Source organism: Aricia agestis, chromosome 10, assembly GCF_905147365.1.
Source record: "Aricia agestis chromosome 10, ilAriAges1.1, whole genome shotgun sequence".
Classification (NCBI taxonomy): Eukaryota; Metazoa; Arthropoda; class Insecta; order Lepidoptera; family Lycaenidae; genus Aricia; species Aricia agestis.
Window position 1 is genome coordinate 5,117,645 of NC_056415.1, and position 13,789 is coordinate 5,131,433.

General features: G+C 38.7%; 1 protein-coding gene across 2 annotated transcripts in view; it reads right to left on the minus strand.

The window, feature by feature from the left end:
- Positions 1 to 13,789, minus strand: part of LOC121731427 (bifunctional heparan sulfate N-deacetylase/N-sulfotransferase) — a 169,034-nt gene that overhangs the window by 66,570 nt on the left and 88,675 nt on the right. For both annotated transcript variants that reach the window (XM_042120843.1, XM_042120844.1), the window contains exon 3: positions 3,990 to 4,175. In XM_042120843.1, the coding sequence (XP_041976777.1) occupies positions 3,990 to 4,175 (186 nt within the window). The remainder of the gene's footprint in view (positions 1 to 3,989; positions 4,176 to 13,789) is intronic.

Here is a 13,789-nt window from a genome sequence, read left to right on the forward strand (position 1 = left end):
TAATAGCTCATTATTATGAACATAAAATATCCTTTTTAAAAATGTATAAAACCGCATGCTTGTGCTAAATATACTTTTTCACAATATTCATTTGAATTATGTGTATGCAAACATTTGAATGAGCCATCCGCTACTTCAACTTACTTCAACCTATGAAAAAAAAATATTTAACAGTTTTACTCGTAGTACAAAAAAATGTCTGATTAGGATTATTTAGTTATTAGAGTATCGAATGCAATAAATATTTCATTCAAATTGTAATATTTTTAAAAACCATTTATGATATGCTCTAGTTCTACCATTTTCCATAGTGCGCCGTACTCAGAGACATTTAATTGTGATTAACATTCAATTTAATGAAGAGTATGACAGATAATGCTTATGTAAAAAAAAAATCTGAGTGCGGTAGTAAGGTTCTAATGTCTGCCTCAAGTGTTTTTTTAATGAAATTGGGGGGTTGGGGCAAACGGGCAAACGGGTCACCTGATGGAAAGCAACTTCCGTCGCATAGGACACTCGCAGCATCAGAAGAGCTGCAAGTGCGTTACCAGCCTTTTAAGAGGGAACAGGGTAATAGGGGAGGGTAAGGAAGGAAAGGGAAGGGAATAGGGGAGAGTAGAGAAGGGAAGGGAATAGGGTAGGGGATTTTGCCTCCGGTAAACTCACTCACTCGGCGAAACACAGCGCAAGCGCTGTTTCACGCCGGTTTTCTGTGAGAGCGTGGTATTTCTCCTGTCGAGCCGGCCCATTCGTGCCGAAGCATGGCTCTCCCACGTATAAGTTTTACCAGGAACTTCACAGATACGTGCTTGTTAGGTACAGCATGCACATACTTCTCCTAAGTTCAATTTATTCAATTCATTTGCGTTCTTAGAATCAGGTCATGGCCACATTTGAATTATTCATTGCATCTTCAATCATCATTCTGTATGACGAGGAGCATATAAGTAAGTTTCAGGTACACGTTGATAAATAAGCAGTTAAAAAAAACTATTTGAACTTTCTCACCGAGTAACATAGACAACCTCACCATAGAATAGATTAGGTATAATATTTTACTGCTTTTTTATTAAGTGCCCTGTAATCTATGCATAAGCGGTATTCACCTTTTCTTCTCACGCACTAATACTATTGGACTCGCCGCTCGCGTATTTAAACAAGGTGTTGCAAAACAAAGTCATAATACTTTAGGGTTTGTAAGGCTGCGTTTTTACTGAAGCGGAGCAGAGCGGTGCGGAGCTTAGCGGTGCCGAATTGACCAATCACCATGCTCGAAATCTTCGCTGTCATTCCGCTGGAATAGCACGACACGATTGGTCGATTCGGGCATCGCTAAGCTCCGCTTCAGTGGAAACGCAGCCTAAGAGTCCCTTATAAAGAGTTCACTGTGAAAGTAGTAGATCTAAAAGAGCAATTTTTTTTCTTGTATGGGCAAGCGCTCCAGCGTCATGAATTATCCCATACAAAAGTAAAAAAAGTTAATCTTTCAGCGCTGCTACTTTCACAGCGAACTCTATATAGGGGACTCATACACATCCTAAAACATTATCACTTAGTTTTGTTACAGCCAGTATGTATAGATAATTTATTAATCTTTTTTTTGAAAATTGTACCCCTCTTCCCTACTTCCTACGAGTACACCCCGAGAGTAGACCGTACTTATAGGTAGTCTAGATTCTACACTCTAGAAAAAAGTATTTTATTTTAAACACATCTTTATTGCATGAATCTATTTTTGTTACATAATATCGCGTCATGTCGCGGTTTGGAAACTCCTCCGAAGCTGCTGAACCAATTTTGATGTGTGTCCCTTATCGGTTAGATCGGAGAATCCGTCAACATTTTTATACCCATTTTTCATACCTAAATATTCCGAACGTATGTGGCAAAACAACGTTGCCGGATCAGCTAGTTTCTGTTATGAATTCACGCATTACAATGATTAGATACACGTTATGACGAGCGCATTACGTATGCGGTATAGCGTTTTCTAAACTTGTCACCGCTCAGTCCAGTGACATCCATGGCTTTACCAAATCTATTCTCATATGCAGCAGTATCCCCGTTTGTGAATGCGACATTGCACGGATCATGCGTCGCTTAGTAATGCATTACGGCTAGGCGGCATCGTTCCCGGCCAGGTTAATATTATATTAGCTTTATAGATTTAGAACAGGTGTGATTGACAAAATATCAAGTTTTGTAGAGTATTCATAGGATTATGTTTGATTAGGAATAGGAATGTACCGAATATATTTTTAAACCTGAAACTAATGAAGAACTTTTATTTAATGTCCATTATTCCACAAACCCTACACGTGGCTTTGGAAGTGTGGAACCCATATTAAGTATATGTTCTAGGAACTTACTTGAACTGAAAATAATGTACCTTTTCGCTGTATCCCTATTTTCGTAGAATTTCAGCGCAGTTCATTAAATTCACTTTAAACGCTATTCTTAGAGCTGTTTGCAATTAAAATGACTGCCTTTTAAGAAATGATGAAATATGAATGATTTTTTTCTATTTACCTGTTTGAGATAATAAATGAGTAAAGGAATTTAATTTTCGTTCGTACCCTTACACTTCTAACATTTTCCCAAACATAATATAATATGCCGACAGCGACAAACCTAGGTAACGAAATGTTGACAGGAGGGTCGTATGAAAGTCGATTTAAAATGCCTTTGTCAAAGTAAGAGGGGTCGAAATTTTGGTTTACCATTTCTACAGCATAATATTATATTTCGTCAAGTTTTTGGATAGGGAAATCAGCAGGTTTTTATATTGAGTTGTAAGATGATGATAGATAACGCGAATGTTCCTGGCTATATTTTCGCCTTTATGGTGGCATGGTGTTCGTTGCGGAGCCACTTTAGGTACTATGATTGTGTAGTACAGCTTTTCGCATTAACCCATGATGGGTAAATGTAGTGTATTAAAGATGGACGCGCCTACTAGGGAGGTAGTTGGAAATAGTTGGAGTGGACGCCCGACTACAGCGACGATCACTTCTCCACCAACAGCCGCCAGAGTAGTAGTGTTCAGTTATACAGTAATCTGTGTTTAATTTCCTCACCCAGCCATTGTACATACTGTACACTGTACACCAGATACACCGGCACACTCGCCGCAGCTGTAGTTGACGACAGCACAGTAAACATGAGCGATTACATAATATAGATGGGCATTTTCGTCTTTAACTAGTGGCATTAATCGTATCAGTCATGGTTATTCACAAAGGACCAATGTGAAGCCTTAAAGTTACCACTATAACCACAACACTGATGATTACTGATAACATGCTTGTAGAGAGTCCAAACCTTATTATTCCACGAAGCCTACACGTGGCAATAAAAAGTAGAAAGGTAAGCTCTACCTGTAACCTATATCACGATGTAGATTATTGTCAGCGACCTCACGTACCTACGGGTGCGTCACGTAATGTTTATTTCCATACAATATTTACTGTTCGGCATTTTTCGAACAAGAATTTCGGGATCGCGAGCTACATTTTATCTGCCATGTAACGTTCCTGGTCGGTTCGTTTTTAGTTTAATAACTAATACTACCTATACAACATTTTTGGTACATTTTTTTAAGAGCCTATGCTGTCCCACAGGTACAATTTTAATTATTTAAAATTTTGCAAAGCACCTACTAGTCCTACTACCGGCTTTAACAACACCAACGCGTCGTCGTTGTAAGAGTCAGTCGTCTTACTTGTTGACCTCCCAACAGGCTGCCGTCGCCGTGAGATGAACCGACGTAAAAACGGGGCGTCGTCAATGCGGAAGGGCGCGTCAGTTACTACTTCTTTTTTCAATAGAAACTCACCGGACCCTGTTAGCGACGAGCAGCTCAGCGATATCGCGCCCCAGCCGCCAGTACAGCGACTCGGCGATGACCAGCACCTTGGCGTCGATGCGGAGTAGCGCGACCGGGCGGTGGTCGCGCGACTGTTTTTACAACCAATAGAATGAGAACTCACCGGATCCTGTTAGCGACGAGCAGCTCGGCGATATCGCGCCCCAGCCTCGAGTACAGCGACTCGGCGATGACCAGCACCTTGGCGTCGATGCGGAGCCGCGCGTCCGAGCGGTGGTCGCGCGCCGTCTGCGCCGCCAGCACCGAGCACTGCGACAGCGGCCGCGGCACCCGGTCGCGCCACACCAAACTACAACATACATTGTGTTTATTTCAAGAAGACTACTGATGGTACATCCATCATATTCGACACTATCCGATAGGTCTCGTATACTCCAATCGCGAGCTCCGAGTTGTCAAAAATGCTTGATGAAAGTGCAGGTCAGTTTTAGCCCGGCACGGCACTGGCTTACTTGTCAGCCCCAAAAACCTCGGAGCTCGCTGAAGCATGAGAATATTATGAGCATTAAAAAATTAGGATTTATCTAATGCCAAATGGGTAAGTACCTTAATTCTAAAGGTAGGTCAGATTACAAAGTGAACCTTTTAAATATCGAATGACCTAACAGGATTCTATTATTTCATCTGAAAATTTGTTTAATTCCTTGACTCAAGATCAGGTCTACTACGGTATTGTAGCTAGGATTTTCGTTTAATATAATAATAATAATAATATAATAATATCTATGGACGCTTCACACCACGTCAGTCTGGCCCTGTGGTAAGTACCCGAAGGACTTGTGTTACAGGTACCAGACAACGGAAATATATTTAATACTTTTATACTATACATATATTTAAGATTTTTATTATATCATACACATATTTAATACACATCCATGACCCAGGAACTTTGAAAACTTTTTGTTCCGTCGGCGGGACTCGAACCCGCGACCCCCGGCTTGAGCTACCAACGCGCTCACCACTGAGCCACAGAGGTCGTCTGCCCACACAACAGGTACCTAAGCTTTCGAACATTTCACCACGTGAAAATCAAGATTAATATAATCCATCTAGCGTTATAAAACATAACTAATAAGTTCACAACTCGGCTGGAACACGTTAAAGTTTCAATTATGAATTAAGGTGAAGTTACGTTTCGCGTGGTTCCAACTAATGAAGCCGTAACGAGTTAACTCGCGAACTAAAACCTAATTCTCTACAAATATTCATAACTTCACCATGTTCATTACTTCCATATTTCGTCAAAAACTGAGCTCAGAATTGAAAATAAAAATAGAGGAAAGAGGCCGAATATTGATGAGCAGTATCTTTTGTATACAGCTCGCTGATATTAGGTAGACTTTAGAAATGTGTTGATTGGAATTTGGAAACATATAAATGAATATTCGCAGGTATCATTTGAATACTATACGTGGGAGAGCCATGCTTCGGCACGAATGGGCCGGCTCAACTCGACTCGGCTCGACCGGAGAAATACCACGTTCTCACAGAAAACCGGCGTGAAACAGCGCTTGCGCTGTGTTTCGCCGAGTGAGTGAATTTAGCGGAGGCCCGATCGCCTACCCTATTCCCTTTTCTCTTCCCTTCCCTACCCTCCCCTATTACCCTATTCCCTCCTAAAAGGCCGGCAACGCACCTGCAGCTCTTCTGATGCTGCGAGTGTCCATGGGCGACGGAAGTTGCTTTCCATCAGGTGACCCGTTTGCTCGTTTGCCTCCTTATTTCATTAAAAATAATTTTTATATCTACTTGTCATTTAACCCTTAATTAGGCGCATCAAGAAAATCACACAAGTAGTCGCATGGGGTCTATAGTGAAAATTAAGTTGAAGAAATGAATAAAACGAAGTATCAATTATGCAAATTGTTAGAGGGCCTTACTGTTATTAATATTAATCAACAAAAACCTTTCTTTGTCTCTTCACAACAAAAATAATCAACTTCTTTTCTGTTTCGAAATGTCCAAAATATTACTAAAGCTGAGATTGAGATGAAAAAAAATATATTTTTCACTCTGATAACCAGATTTTTTTTGCAGCACCAAGGAATTAGATCTAGAGATAATATTGACAAACATATTTTCCTCACTTTTATGATTTTTTACGCAGTTTTGGTCATCACCCCCTGATCATCATCATTATCACCATCCAGTGGTCAGAGATAATTTTAATCATTACTGGACTCTTCAATCTTGCTTTCCGATTCATGGCCATCAAAAATCGGTGTATAGTTTCGAAGTTCGGAGGCTAGCCTCACAAAATATCTTTGATCTTCAGAAACCTTTCAGCCGCTATTGTACTACACTGTCTTGACTCATATTTACATTCTTACAAAGAAATAATGTAAGAAAATGCTATTAATAGAAAAATATATTTATGAAAAATCCTAAATTATAACAAAAATAATCAAACAATTAAATATAATATTACAAAAATAGTGGTCGCATGGGGTCAGCGCTCAAGAGAGTAGCGACGCATGCACCAGAGCTAGCTGACCGGCTACCACTTATTAGGATACCCCGATAGGAGTTAGGAGACTACCGAGATCGTCGTTGCATTCCTAGAACTCTAGTAAGTACATATTTTTTTCGGTTTGAAAGTGATTTGACCCCATGCGACTAATTAAGGGTTAAACATTATGGTTTCGGAATTGGGCTCCGCAACAATTTCATATTAACATCATTAACTAAACAAACAAATATGTCGATAACAACAACAAAACAGATGGCAACACTCTCACATCAATTTTATAAACCGTATAATTAAATAAAGCAAATGCAATTAAAAGTTTGTGGAAATTGATTACCATGTAATCCGGCCTGACAAAATTCTGACGGAAATCAATCAAACGGCGCGCCAAAGTTAAGGCTGCGCTTAAGTCGAGCCACATCAAAGGGCCATTATGGTTTATCTCAATAGCGTCAGAATAAATAAAAGGAATTTGGGAAAATATTCATCCCCAGTCTGACTACACGGGCCGCGGCTCGCTGTGGCCTCTTTGCTTTAATGAAACCCCGGCCGGCCGCGGGAAAACTTTAGCGAATGCCTGAAAAGAATAACTGAGCCAAGGCACTGTCATTTCCTACCCCCAAAAGAGTTTCATTAAAATTGTTTTTTTCATCGCTCCCTTTATTATAATTAGACCAGTTAAAAGACAACGTTCGTACCGCTTTTCAGGCTGAATATTTAGGAGTGTATCTCGACTTATCTGATTTTACACAGGATACGTAGAATACACGTTATCTTATCTACCTACGAGTATAAAAATGTTATGTTTTAAATTAAATTTTTAAATACGGACCTTTATTTGAAATGACATCATACAAAATACCTTTAGACTTTTAAGCCTCATTTTGTATTCCGGCAGCGCTTTGTTAATAACTGTAACTACGGTCTCCCTTTGTACACAATCATCATTACAATTTAAACTTTTGAGTTTACAATAATTGTCATTGGCTAATGTAATCGCGAGCACACCGCAATACGGCCGGCTAATCCCCGTGTATGTAGCTGGCTAATCTCGGCTAACAGCGATCGCCGGCTTATCTTATTGTCACTACGCGATTGACCCTACACGCCTTAATCCAGTCAATTTATTACTATCGCACGGCAAATAGTAGCAAAGTGCTCGCAAACTTTGCCTAATCTCGAAATGATTGACGACCGAGGCTTCCGCGAAAGGCATTTCAGGGATTATGTTGTACTTGTAACTGTTTCGAGGCGTGAATTCCGGGAAACCACAAAACTTTCATACAACTTTAAATTAAATTAAAAGGTTGTTACATATGAATTTCAGAACCTTTGTAGTTAAATACAAATAAAACACAATTATACGTGCACTTATTCCACTATATTCATTAATTATTATAAATTTTAGCTAAAAAAACACGACCGGTTTCGAAATAATTCATCATCAGGTTTTTGTAGTTAAGATTGTATTTTATTGCGTCCAAATACTTTTAAATAACATTTGCATCAATTTCCATCTTATTCGTTAAATAATCGTCATAATCATCCCAAGTCAAAGCTGTTTATTACGTTATTTACAACAGTTTTAAACATAAAAACAACGATAAACATCCAAACCACATAATATTACAGTAAACCTCTCAACAACTGCGAAGAACTGCATCAAGCACTTAATGCTGTTAATTCCGAGAGGCACTTAGGAGTTAAGACCGACAGTGAAGTGCAGTATCTCCGACCGATAGTGGACAACGTTACGATTTACTAAGCGGTTTTTGTTTGAACTTATAAGTTCTTAAGTTTTTTTTATATATTTTGTAATCAGGGACATAATATTATGTTAACGGTTTTAGTTTATGGCTATTTAAATGTATCAACTATCAAGTACATCTATAATAACCTACATAGACATAAAAATTCTCATTAGTTATTGTAAAATGTTATCCACGTGTCTCTCGAAGGACTTTAAAAAAACGTTTATTTCAGGTAAGATATATCCCAAAGGGGAAATTCTTAAACTAGCAGGAAATAAATTTTATTAATTTAGATACAATGAACGGCAACAGCGAAGCAACATTGCTCTGTTTTGCTGCGGACTGCGGTGCGTCGACGCTTGCTACAATAATTTATACTTAGCTTCATCGGATGCCTATTTTTTGACGTAATGAGGGAAAGGACACTTTGCACTGTCATGTAAGGTGTGCGTGCATGCGGGCTTTGCTACAATTACTTGGCATAAGTGTCTAAAACCACTAGGGCCTAGGACGAAGTTACGCGGCGGAAATTCTGCATGATTACGCCCGCAATGTATTTTAAATTGCCGATGACACACTATTCCGTCGCGTTCCGTCCGTATATTGTATGCGTTTGACATTGCAGGCGTAATCATGCGGAATTTCCGCCTTGTAACTTCGGCCTAGAGTGTTTAGACACTAAAAAATATATAAACAGACGAACATATAACCTCCTCCGTTCTGGAAGTTGGTTTAAATGCGTTTTTTCCGTTCGACGACGCAACGCACCACAACGAAGCAGAGTGGCTTCACTCTCAGCAAATCTCAAAACAAGATTTTAATTATAAGCCGATCCTTATCCCTAATATTATCAATTTTCGGATCGGCGTCTCCGGTTTACGGCTTACCGGTATTTAAATTATTGAGTTTTGCACGTTGCCAAAGCGGCTTTCATTAATTAGTCCGAACACAAGTTTTGCTATAAATTCCAGCGAGTCGGAAAACTTACCGCCCGCCTCCTCCCCACCGCTCATCGCGGCGTTGTAAATTTAAGCCGATAAAATAAAATATAGCGGCAACACGACATCCGCCTAATTACTCGGAATCGCCTTATTTTAGCCCCAAATTAGTATAATTTTTAAAAGGATAGCCGCAAACAATGCGAAAGTTGGCGAAAGTCAAAATCAAATTAAAAGTGTTCCAGAGGACGTTTCTAATTTTATTAGCGGTTAGGACTGACATGTTTACGAAGTTGGACGGTGAACACTTTGCTAGAGATACAGACTGAGACTTGGCGTAAATCAGAACAAAAGCTTTAGGTACAATTTCAGCTCGAAAATAGGTCCTAATTAGCTGAACTGATTAGATGTACGACGCGTGTAGACAAGTAAAGCACCTTCGTTGCTGGTTTTGTCTAAAATATGAACGGGACCATTCCGCTACAGACGGTCCTCAACGAGAATTTTTAAAATGAGCATTAGTTACATTTTTTAATTGGAATATACGTAAGAAGATGTGTATTTACTAAAAAAACAACTTTTATCGGTAAAAAATGGAATTCAAATAATTTAGAACGTTTTTAAACAATATCATCTAAGGGACGCGATGTTTTTTCCCATATTTTTAAATTAAAATAGCGTATATTTCAAATCAATGTTTAGTTGTAGTATAGTTATACAGCAATACGTAGAAATCTTTTGTATAAATTACACTATTCAATCGTTTTGAGTGATTTAGACGATTAATTTTGTCAGGCCAATAAACAACTGAAAATTCAAAAAAACTACAATTTGGTGCAGTGTTATTAAAAACTTACTAGTATAATTATATATTTCATGTCAAAAATTTTAAAATTTGTTAGAGAATTACGATTTAATTCACCTTAAACATATTTGAGAATTTTGATGTTGCACCCGCGATCGTAGAAATGTTAATAATTTCTAGTACTTATTACTATAATTACTTTTATCTAGTTATATAGTTTCTTTGTTTTATGCTATTTTGAAATATAGGCAAGTTATTTTGTAAAAGTTTCGCACTAAACAGTATTCACATATGAACTCATCACAGTTCTTAATGGAGGGTCAAATTGGTTGCACCCGCGACAGCATTTCAAACCTGTTTTGTGGCCCTTCATACATTTGATGAGGTTTTCATTTATAAATCATTGTTAAACTAGTTAAAATGTATCCCTTCAAGGGATATTTTATTAATAAATATGCTTCATTTTGCCTGCAGGAAGCTTTAAGTGTGCAAACTGTTGCACCCGCGATAATGGAATCGCCCAACGGGAATTCTTGCAATTTCCCAGCAAGTTATTTTCCTTGACGTATCCATACTATAATATTTTAAATTACGAAAGTGTGTCTGTTTCTCTGTTTGTCCGTCCGTCTGTATGTCTGTAACCTCTCCACGACCAAACCACTAAATCGATTTTGCTGAAATTTGGTATGTATGGATACTGTGAGTCCCGGGAAAGGGCACAGAATGCTTTTTATACCGGAAAAATGTACGGTTCCCGCACGATAAACGATTTTTGGCACAACGAAGTTACGGGCGTCATCTAGTATATATATATATATATATATATATATATATATATATATATATATATATATATATATATATATATATATATATATATATATATATATATATATATATATAATAACGCCTCCGTGGTCTAGTGGTACAGAGCGCGGCTCTTGACTCGGGGGTCGTGGGTTCGAATCCCGCGTTGGAAACATGTTATTTCCAAGTTTGGTTAGGACAATGCAGGCTGATCACCTGATTGTCTGACAAGTAAGATGATCCATGCGTCGGATGGGCATGCAAAAAGTCGGTCCTGCGCCTGATCTCTCGCCGGTCGTGTCGGTCTTCCGTCCCACTGGGTTATGAGAGTAAAGGAATAGAGAGTGCTCTTGTGTACTGCGCACACACTTGGGCACTATAAAATTACTCCTGCGTAGCTGGCCTAGTATCAATGAAAACGGCCACCGTCACCGAAATCGGTGTGGGAGCTATATATATATATATATACTAGATGTCCCGCGCGGCTTCGCCCGCGTAAATTAGGAATTTTACGAAAACCGGATATTTTCCCATAAAAATAGTTCTTATGTCCCTACTCCCTTCACTTGGTTTACTCTATATCTGTGCCAAATATTGCCATAAAAATTGCTCCAGTAGTTCGTAATTTCTAATATTTCCCCCGTTTTTCCCACATTTTCCTGAGTTTCTTCGGTCGTATTAGTTTTAGCGTGATAATAAATAACCTATAGTCTTATTCGATAAATTAACTATCTTACATACTCTCAGTTCAAGCAAATATACTCTCAAGCAATATTAAGTATCGATTTTTTTAAATTATCGCTTGACAAACTCGAGTCTCGATCTAAAAGACTATGCAAAGTACCAATAACAGGGTCATTATAGGCTCATAAGTCATAACCATGGGACGATGTATGGTATAAAATGGTAGTGATGATGATGATGATGATGAATGTAATTTGCGTAGTAGCATATGCTTTCCGTTCTTAAAACAACGCCGAATTTCCCAAACTTGTATCTATAAAGAATCAGGAGTTCTCTCAGCACCTTCCGAACCACGGTATACCAGGTATACCTCGCTGCAAAATCATGCTTAGAATACTTCTCACGAAACTGAAGTCACCACATGTTTCCATATAAATTTTGAGAAGTTCCCTCGATTACTTTGCATCCTTCATCAGATCACCACTTTTGTGAATATAATACCAAATTGGGATGATACCACATATACCAAAAGAAAAATTTTGAAAATCGGTTCACAAACGGCGGAGTAAATCGCATTCAATATTATTCTAAATTGAAATAGAATAATATTGAATGCGATGATAGCGCCGTCCGCCGGATCTAATGTAAAACATTCCAAAATCAACAACTCCTTATAAATAAGAAATTAATTGAAAAAACATTTTCCAGTAGACCAAACTGTAAATCTAAACCATTCTCGAATCTCCACGAACACACACAAAAAATTTCATCAAAATTGGTCCAGTCGTTTAGGAGGAGTTCAGTCACATACACACGCACACAAGAAATATATATATTAAGATATATATATATATATATATATATATATACAAGGTGTAACAAAAATAAGTGATAATACTTTAGGGTGTGTATGTGTTTCTTATAGAGAGTTTACTGTGAAAGTAGCAGCGCTGAAAGACCAAAAAATTTTTTCACTTTTGTATGGGGAAACTCGTGACGCTCGGGCCCTTGCCCATACAAAAGTGAAAAATTTTTTTCGTCTTTCAGCGCTGCTACTTTCACAGTAAACTCTCTACAAGGAACACGTACACACCATAAAGTATTATCACTTATTTTTGTTACAGCCTGTATAAAACTTAAAGGTGACTGACTGACATGGCGATCTATCAACGCACAGCCCAAACCACTGAACCGATCGGGCTGAAATTTGGCATGCAGGTAGATGTTATGACGTAGGCATCCGCTAAGAAAGGATTTTGGGTTAAAATAGGGGATGAAAGTGTGTATATAATAATACTTCTTAACGCGAGGAACCGCGGGCAAAACCTCGTTATATATAAAAGACGAAAATCTATTAACTGCTCACCACTTTATTTTAGAGCCCATTTTGAGGGGCCAATTTAAAGAGTTGGCGAGTCAAAGCTGTCTGCCAACATCACGATACATGTTTCCACGTTGTATCGGCAGACGCCATAGTCCTTCCATTGTCCTAGTTACCCAGTCCACTAACACCTCACCCCAGGCCATAGCCCTGTATCATTTCTAGAAATTAGTATCCATTCTCTGCAATACTCCTACACTGGCCGCTGGCTCTTCTTGATCGTACTCTCATAGTGCGGACAGGGAGAGTCGCCGGCTAGTATCATATTACATTTATATCAAAACTGTGTAACGGGCCATAACCCATCGATCGTGGAATAACGAGACACAATAGCTTATCTATTGTTATCGCGGCCGGATGCCTCCGCTTAGGGCTTCATGAATTAAAGTGTTGGCTTCGGCCCCACGCATGCCTTCCAAACGTCCGGGATTTAATTACTCGTGAGCAAGGAATGCCTTACACAAACATAATAAGTAATAATATAAATATTTTTTTACTTCTTTAACATCAGACATTAGCTAATGTCACAGCCTCATGACAAATAATTGTATCTGTCCACACAAACAATCAAGCAAACGAGACCTAGATAAAAGTAAAGTATTATTGATTGGTGTTTGATAAAGGTGGACACCATCAAAGGTAACTACCCCGCGTAAAAGCTAGTGTACCACCCGGGGGCAAATACAGGGTGTCACAAAACTAAGTGATAATACTTCAGGGTGTGCATGTGTCCCTTATGTAGAGTTGACTGTGAAAGCAGCAGCGTTGAAAGGATTACTTTTTTATCATTTTATGGACAAATTAATGACGTTGGGGCATGTAGGTATATAGTAACTCATAGTAACATGGAATTCAAAATCAACTATTACAAGCAATGAACGCTGTAGCACCTCCATCGTGGGTGTCGCAGACACAATAGCCGGCTGCCGCTTGGGGATTGATGGGTTAAATTATCATCACTTAGTTTTGTTATATCCTGTATATCTGCGTAATAGGATGTGGAGGTTTTGCCGGCCTATCCAACAATAGAGCCTCGAGTAAAGTCCACAACTGTCAAAGCGCTATTC